Source organism: Sturnus vulgaris, chromosome 11 (genome assembly GCF_052056855.1).
Source record: "Sturnus vulgaris isolate bStuVul1 chromosome 11, bStuVul1.hap1, whole genome shotgun sequence".
NCBI lineage: Eukaryota > Metazoa > Chordata > Aves > Passeriformes > Sturnidae > Sturnus > Sturnus vulgaris.
Window position 1 is genome coordinate 14,467,233 of NC_142253.1, and position 8,135 is coordinate 14,475,367.

General features: G+C 51.8%; 1 protein-coding gene across 3 annotated transcripts; it reads right to left on the reverse strand.

Moving 5' to 3' along the window:
- Positions 1–660: 660 nt before the first annotated feature.
- On the reverse strand, positions 661–8,106 carry PPM1M (protein phosphatase, Mg2+/Mn2+ dependent 1M). 3 transcript variants are annotated; one of them, XM_014869634.2, is made up of 10 exons: positions 7,877–8,106; positions 6,895–7,018; positions 6,043–6,297; positions 5,444–5,556; positions 4,445–4,529; positions 3,999–4,117; positions 3,545–3,608; positions 2,586–2,693; positions 2,253–2,401; positions 661–1,951 (listed from the first exon to the last, which is right to left on the reverse strand). In XM_014869634.2, the coding sequence occupies exons 1-10, from the start codon at positions 8,089–8,091 to the stop codon at positions 1,807–1,809; spliced, it is 1,377 nt and encodes a 458-aa protein (XP_014725120.2). In that variant the 5' UTR covers positions 8,092–8,106; the 3' UTR covers positions 661–1,806. The 3 variants fall into 3 exon arrangements, with proteins under 3 accessions (XP_014725120.2, XP_014725121.2, XP_088027689.1); XM_014869635.2 differs by having other exon boundaries at positions 6,043–6,300; positions 7,877–8,100; XM_088171563.1 differs by lacking the exons at positions 4,445–4,529; positions 5,444–5,556 and having other exon boundaries at positions 1,658–1,951; positions 6,043–6,300; positions 7,877–8,100.
- Positions 8,107–8,135: the final 29 nt, after the last annotated feature.

Consider the following 8,135-nt stretch of genomic DNA (forward strand, 5'->3'; position numbering starts at 1 on the left):
TTTTGGAGAGTCAGAAATTCTGTAGTGGAATTTTGAGGTTACTCCTCCATAAACTGCCCATTTTAAGAGGCTTTTTTCTGCCTATAAATGTATCAGGATAGGGAAGCCTTGTGACAGCTACAGCTACATAACCAGTTTGGTGCCCTAGGTAAAGAGGTGTTCACAGCAGCCCGTGGTCTGAATGGAAAAGCTGAGCACTTTCTCAGCACGAAGATGAGAAAATAATTTACTGGATTTGAGTAACAGGAATCTTGGATCGTTCCAGTTAATGCATATAAATGTGTTACAGCTACTGAAGGGAGGACAGCAGCCAGTATCATTACCATGGGTGAATCCTCATGTGCATTGTTTTCAGGTCAAACTTAAGAGAGTGGGAGGAAAGTGAAGCTGGAGAGAAACGGTTTTTATTCTACCCCTTGCTTAAACCACAAGCAGACAGCTGAGAAAGCTGCCCCATTCCTGGGGGGAGTTTTCCTCCCAGTGCAGGAAATATCTTTTGGCACCAAGCCCTCGCAGCATTTCTGGTAAGGGATGTTTCTGGTGACAAGCAAAGGCAAATTAAAAGCAAGAACTCCCCAGTGATTTTCTGAGGCTGTTTTCCTCCAGCCCAGATCTGTGTAAAATCCTCAGCAGGAATAACACCACAGTAAGATGCGTGGGGAAAAAAAAAAACCAAAGTACTTTTATTTGGACTTTCATCCTTGTGGAACTTAAACACACACTGGGTTTGGCTGCTTCTCTAGGGAATCCTGGAACCTGTGTAATGAGTAATGAAAACCAAAGTGGGGACTCGGGAAGCTTGTCCAGACCTGAATTTGCCTGGCTAATAAACAGGTTGGGAAGCAGATCCCCAGAGTTTCAGACAACTCTGCTGTGTCTGCTGCACTGTGTTTCTGCTGGAATAAATGCTTGAGATTCAGCACTGCAGACAAATTGCAACAAACCGGTTTTATTTTACTTGGAGCTCTTCTACTCAGTCAGCTGATGCACTGAAACACCTTGATTCTCATCAGTGCTGCTGCTACCAAACCTGCTTTGCTATAAGAAATGACCTGAATAAAGTGTCAGCCAGTGTGGATTTAGATTTGTTAGAAATCTGTACACTGTGTTACTAATACATTTCAGTGTTCTTAAATAAGACTAAGGCCTCACAGGAGGCTTCTGTACACCAGGGTGAAGCTTCACCTGGCTCCATCCTCTGGGTTTGAGGTGGTGCTGCCTACAAATGGCAACTGTCTCAAGAGGTCTGGGCTACTGCTCCAGCATTGCCATGCCACAGGCACGGCTGTGCCCAGTGCTGTCTTGGCAGCAGCTCCCAGGTTTTCAGCACATCTCACGTTACAGCAAATGGATACGAGAGATGCTTTAGCTTATGCATCCAGTTCAGCTTAGTTCAATTCTGATTAAAAGCCATCTCTTCAGACTGGCTGGATCTCAATTGATCCTTATTGTTCAATATTAAAAAGGGAGAGGGATCAGTAGAAATATGGATTTGAGTGTCACTGTACCGCAAAGATCTTAGAAAAAAATGTCCTTTGGCTTGCATGGCCCCCTTTGCAGGTTCTCCTTGGTCCAACAATGAGAAGGGGGAGTGATTCGTTGCCCACTGTGCTTCTCTTGCACATTGTTAAGGAGCTAATCTCGTTCATCCTGTACCAAGTGCTGGATGTGCATTTCAGGTTCCACTGCAAATGATTTTGCTGGAAGACAGTGTACACTTGTGCAGCAGAAATCCCTCAGTCTCAGGCTGATGCTGAATAGCTCCACAGTAAGGGAATACAGAAATGCTGTGTGTCATCCTGACAGTCAGTCCACTTCCCTGTTGTGCAGTGGGATGACAAATACAGATATGTCATCATAGGATGCCTCGTGGCTGTCATCCAGCATCCACTGGTGGCCTCTCTTCTTTCCCCTTGCTCTGTATACCAAGCACTTGGCCAGTTCTGAAAACCTGTGGGTAGAAAAATGCAGGCTTGGGCTGCAATATATATATATATATGTATATATATATAGCAACTATTCCCCTTAAGTACAACATTAAGATGTGGTATTATGTTGTCACGATAATAAGGTTTTTTAAGACATCAGCTTTATAATTGTTACTTTAGGATGGGGACAGATTAGTAGGCAGTTTCCAAAGTCATAGATAAGAGTGGTCATGCCAGAGCTGAACTGGAAAGAGTGGGATCTCAGCCTGCTTTAGGTCTGACCAGGTTCTTTGGAAGGGAAAACAAAAGCAAAGCTGGTATTACCTTTGAGGATCTGTCCTGTTTTCTGCGAGGAAGCTCCTGACCACATGGGCCACCTCATCGTTGCACAGAACATCCCAAAGACCATCAGTTGCCATGATGAGGACATCATCTTCCTTAATGTCATGCAGAGTAAAGTCAAATACATTCACCTGGAAAGCAGAGGAGTAAATCTGTGACAATTCCTGCAATGTAACAGAGGGGTCAGGGAGATGAGACTTGCCCTGAGAGATGACACACTCGGACTAGGATGCTTGGAGAAATGCAAAGACGTGCTAAGTCTGTAAAAGTCCATCCTACAATTTCAACCTACAATTCCCATGTGCTGTAACTGACCTTAGGAATGCAGGAGAGGAAGGGTTTGACTTCAATGTTGGTGTCAATGACCTTGAGTTGATGATCCCCCAGGCATCGGGAGACAGCCAGAGTCCCCAGCAGGCGAGCCTGGCCCCAAACAAAGCAAAACAGGATTGAAACGTCAGGGTGTGGTGCCTTTAATGGCTGATGTGTGGTTTGTCCTTGATCTATGTGTTGCTTTAGGACCTTTCTCCACGCATCACCCAGAAGAGCCTCCGGGGACTTTGGAGATGGAGGAGTGGCCTGATGGGAGCTGGAAACAGCCTGACTGTGAATGGCTCCATGTGGCCCGTGGTGTGCTCTGGAGTTAGTACATGTGCTCTGGGTAATGCTGCAGACCTCAGGAAGCCCACGGTGACATCTGCTCTTGGTTTGAGGTGGCAAGAAAGAAAATGGAGTTGGTTTGGGGGTGTCTTTGTTCTGACAAAGGAGGTTCTGCACTGACTCGTTAAACAGGGTGGCATGTGGGTTGTAGAGCTGGGGAAGGTGATGGGACTTTCTGCTCAACCCCAGCAGACAGATGCTGGGTGGGTGCAGACACTGCTTCTCCCCACCTCCTTCCCTTTTCAGGCTCATTTCTCAGCCTTTCCTTGAGGACAGTTTGTGGGAAAGGCACTAGAGCTAAAGGAGACAGTCCCAAGTGGGAGCTGATGAAGTTCTCATCTGAATCGAGTTCCTGTGTGCAAAGGGAGATGAGGAAAGGGCAGGCTCCCTAAGGGCTGCTGTCTGCTCTGCTGTACTCTGGAGTAGGGTGCTCCAGGGGGCTCTGGCTTGCACCAGCCAAGCAACAAAGGGAGCTGCTGTATCTGGACTGTGCTGTGCTGGAGAACAGCAGAGCTCCAGCTGTAGTGCCCCAGAGTGTGACACGAGTGACAGGGACACTGAGGATCCCCAGAAGACTTGCCTGTGCCTTCCCAGTGTGTAAAGCATTAAGCTACCTGCTTCCCATGACCATGGACAAGAGGATACTTGAGGTCAGCTTTCTCCACCGTCTTGTACCCCCTGGAACAGAGAATTCACTGTTGATTTGAGATTTGTCTGACTTGATAGTACAACCCAGCCAGGGCATTTTGACTCTGATTGAACCCTTGTAGTGTCCCCATGCACAGGCAGCTCTCTGAGGATGGGGCACGGTGATCCTCACTCTCCCTCCCCAGCTTGTACCTGCACCAGCCCCACTGCACTGGATGCCAGAAGGACTATCCTGACTGTTTTCTAACCACCCTGCAGGGCCCTGGTCCTTTGGAGGGAGCTGCTCACAGCATCCTTCCCTACCATTGTGCTGCTGCTCTCACTAGCAGGATGTGCCCCTTCTCCCTTCACTTCCCCATCGGTGTGAGCAGGTAGAGCTGCCCTGTGCTGCAGCCTTGCCCTCAGGCAGAAGGGACTCACCAGCCCTCCATGAAGTAATCCCGGTACAGCACTTTCTGGCCCACATCATCTCCCTTCAACCTCCGTGGGAACTCAAAGCGGGTGAATTCACCATCCAGGAGCTTGGGGAAAAGGAAAGCCTGGAGGAGGGAATGGAGGGGTAAGCATGGACAGGTTCTGCTTCAGTGGAGTAGGGCACCAGAGCTGCTTCTGCCTCAGGACTGGTACTCCCAGCAGCAGAATGGAGACCAGAATTGGGAAAGCACGTTCCAATGAGGATATGAACATCTCCCATACTAAAGACTGTTGACTGAACTTCTACCCCAGCTCTCCCAGGTTAGTGTCAGCTGACATTATGGCCACATAGTGGCCCTCAATGAAAGCTGGAGGTCCTCTGGCCACAAGCCCTCTGTGGCCCAGTGGGTACTTTCAGCTGAATTGTCTGATGTGCGGAGGGAGTCACTCACCAAGTGCTGGATTCGCTGCCTCTCTGACTCGGGGGTGAACTCACTGCTCATGGGCACAATGTTGTCCTTCAGGACAAGAATTGCCCTACAGGGGGGAAGAGGCAAAGCTCAGCTGTGCCAGAGAATAACTGCACACCCAAAACTGTTAAAAAATGCCACTGTGTTTTCAAACAGCTCCATTGCAATTGCACTGTTGCAGAAGAGAATTGTGCTTGCCTGGTTTGAAAGTGCTCACTGTTAGAGGAATGGGGGGCCAAATGAGGGAAATCACCCTTCACTTTTAAACACCTGCCAGGCTGAGTGTACTGCTGCATTACCACACCAATGCTGTGTCTGGGGAGCTTTAGTCCCTTGAAATCCCCAAACTGTTCCAGAAGGCAAAAGAGCACCTTTCTTCCAACAGGTCCCATGCCAGGCAGAAGTGGGACGGCTGGGCTGCACATTTACTATCTGTAGGGTTAAATCAGAGTTGTGGTTTAACCTGGCAGCTAAACACCACACCCAGTGGGATGGGGCAGATAACTGGGAAAAAGGAAAGTAAAATCTGTGGGTTGAGAGAGAAAATTAGGACAGGAATGGAGGGAAAATCATAATGAGAAAATAATTAGAAAACAACTGATATACAGTGCAATTGCTCACCATCTGCTGACAGATGCCCAGCCACTTCACCAGCAGTGGTCCCAGGCCACCCTTCCCCTCAGTTCACACACTGAGCATGGTTCCATGTGGTCTGGAACAGCCCCCGGGATCACCTGGGTCACAGCTGTCCTAGCTGTGTCCCCTCCCAGCTTCCTGTGCCCCCAAACCTCCTTGCTGGTAGAGTGAGAAGCTGAAAAATCCCTTACTGTTGCTGAGCAGTGCTTGCACAACTTAAACATCAGTGGATTTTCAGTAGTACTCTCTAGAACTCTATCCCAGCTGAAACTAGTAAGATGCTGGAAACCTTGCTTAACTCTCAGCTTTCATCCTCAGCAGCTTCTCCGTTTTTTTATGACTCACCTGCTGTCCCCAGCATTGGCCACATACAACTTTCCCTGGAAATAAAGGGCAGCCAGAGCAGTGCAACCTCCTGTCTGGTTCGTAGCTTCCATCTCCTGGCCAATGACTTCATCCTATTGATTTCAACAAGTTGGAGAATGGCGTGATCTGGGCTGCTGCTTTTTACACAGTGTCTCATCCCTCCCAGCAGAAATCCAGAACCAAAACTGATTGTGGACAGGCCACAGGAAACCAACAAAGTAACAGACAATGTTGCTTCGATACAGCCTACACAGCTGCTGCTCCTGGACTGTGGAGGCTTTAGGAGGATGACGGGGAGAGCTCAGACTTGTACACGCTGTATGAGTGTGACAACAGCCACCTTCCTGCCCTACAGAATTACACAGAGCTACTCTAGCTTTGCTCTGGGTCAGCCCTGCCAACATACAACTCTGAGGCTGGCCTTGGGATCTGACCCAGACTGATCTCAGCACATTTAAAGGTTTGGCCCAATGTTCCACCTACTCGGTGAGCAGAAGAACTGCAGACCCTGCCCTTCCATGGCTCAGGGAGGGACAGACTGTGACCAGCAGGTCTGGTGCCCTGCACAGGGTACTCACACATTCCTGGAAGGCATTCTCCAGGGCTCCCACCACCAAGTCTGCTGCATGGATGTGCTTCTCCTGCACGAACTGGGGGTCACTGTCACAAACACAGCGTCCACTGAGGTGCATGGGAGGCTGAGCCTCGGTGATGCCTCCCACAATCTCCTCCAGCTTCTGCTTGATGCAGTAGTGCAAATAGTTGGAGGCAATGATGGCAGCATCTGGGCCACCATGGCCATCAAACAGTGCCCAGTAGTGACCAGTCAGAAACTGCTGTGAAGAAGAGGGACAAGACAGGGGCTGAAGAGGTTGTACAAATGCCACTGTATGTGTTTTGCCTGACTTTTCCACCCCAGCTACCCTTCCCTGCCACTGGTAAATCTCCTATGCAGCTCAAACTCAAGCGATGCCCACATGCTGCTCTGCCAGACCCATTATCTGAGCTCTGAGAATCTGGATTTGCACACTCTCATGTGCTGTATTAGGGGAGGTAGGGCCATTTCACAAGAAGTGAGGCAGAGTCTGGTGAGAGCATTCTGTGTGCCCAGCTCATGCTGCTGCCCAAGTGATGGCAAGACATACTGGCCCTTGAAAGCACAGGGAGGACGGAAAGGTGAGGGCACCAAGGGCTTGGATGACCTCAAATGTTGCAAGTCATGGGCCACAGAAGCAGAAATGGCATTTACAGACACAGCTACATATTTTCTGGCCACAGCGTACAAGGATCCCCTAAACACATCCAAGGAAGGGTTTCAGCACATGAGAATGTAGGACTGATGGAGCAATCCTGTGTTTCCTGAACCTGCGCCCTTGGGTGGCAGCAAAAGGCTGGCAGCAGGGTGAGCACAGCCTGCCTGGGAGCAATACCTGCGTGGAGCACAGGATCAGCCATTCCTCATCCTCCTCCAGGCCTGGCTCTCTCCTCCGGACAGAGATCTGACAGCAGGCTGCTTGGTCCTCATTGAACTGCGACTTCTCGGCATTGATAACCCTGCAAACACTCGAGGTGAGGTGTGGGGACAAACTGCTCCTCTCCTGCTCCCAGCCAGCTGTGCTGGCTGCTCTGCAGCCCCAGCAAACAGCTGCACCTCGCCTCTCCTTTCCAGCCCCATGCTCCCTGCTCCCTTTTCAAACTCAAGGATCTCTTTGCTGATGACGGAAACAGTAAGTAATTTATGTACAGCAGAGAAAAGCCCAGCTAAAGACACAGAGACCAAACCAGCAGCCCAGCCGTGCCATTTCCTTGTTGAAACAGTGCATTGCAGAACCACCACCCTTGCTTTTCCTTCCAGCCTTGGGAATGTTTGTCCCTGGATGAGAGTGTGCTCCCCTTACATTTCACGCTGTGCCATCCCAACACCATGGGGCAGTGACATGGTCTGGCCAGGACGTGGGGACAGCTGCTGATTGAAGTTCTGCCTGAGCTACTTAAAACAGCAAACCAAGAAGTTTCTAAAAACGTGGTGTTCCCCTTCCTTTGTTTAAAAGACATTTTGTTAAGAGCGGTGCTGCTCTCGGGGCTGCCCCGGTCACTTGGTACCGCCCTGCGGCCGGCAGGGGTGTCCCCGGAGGGGCTGGAGGATTCACACCTCCTGTGGGGCAGAGAGCCGCTGTCCCCTCGCCCGCAGATGCTGCAGGAGGCCGAGCTGTGCCTGCGGGCGGCCGCTCCTGGCAGGGGAGGGGCGCAGCAAGGGCAGGTGGGGGGCGACCCAGGAGCCCCCGGAGCCCACCCGCGCCCTGCACACCCCCTAAACCCGCACTATTCCCCGGTACCAGCACCCCCTAAACCCGCACTATTCCCCGGTACCGGCACCCGGGAGCGCCCCTCATCCCTCCCGGCCCCACTCACTCGGCGTATCCGGCGCCCCAGGGCAGCGCCCGCTCGGGCCCGGCGCCCCTCACGGCCCGCCCGCCCCGCGGGGCCTCCTCGGCGCCGCCGGGCAGGAACTTGGGCCGGCGGTAGCGCAGGGCGGGGGGCGGCGGGCCCGGGCCCGGTGCCGGGGCTCTGCCGGGCCGCTCTGCGGGGCCGCCCCGCCGCCAGCGCCGCAGCCACTCGCCCGACATGGCGGGGCAGGTGCGGCTCCTCCCGGCCCCGCCGCGGTCCCGCC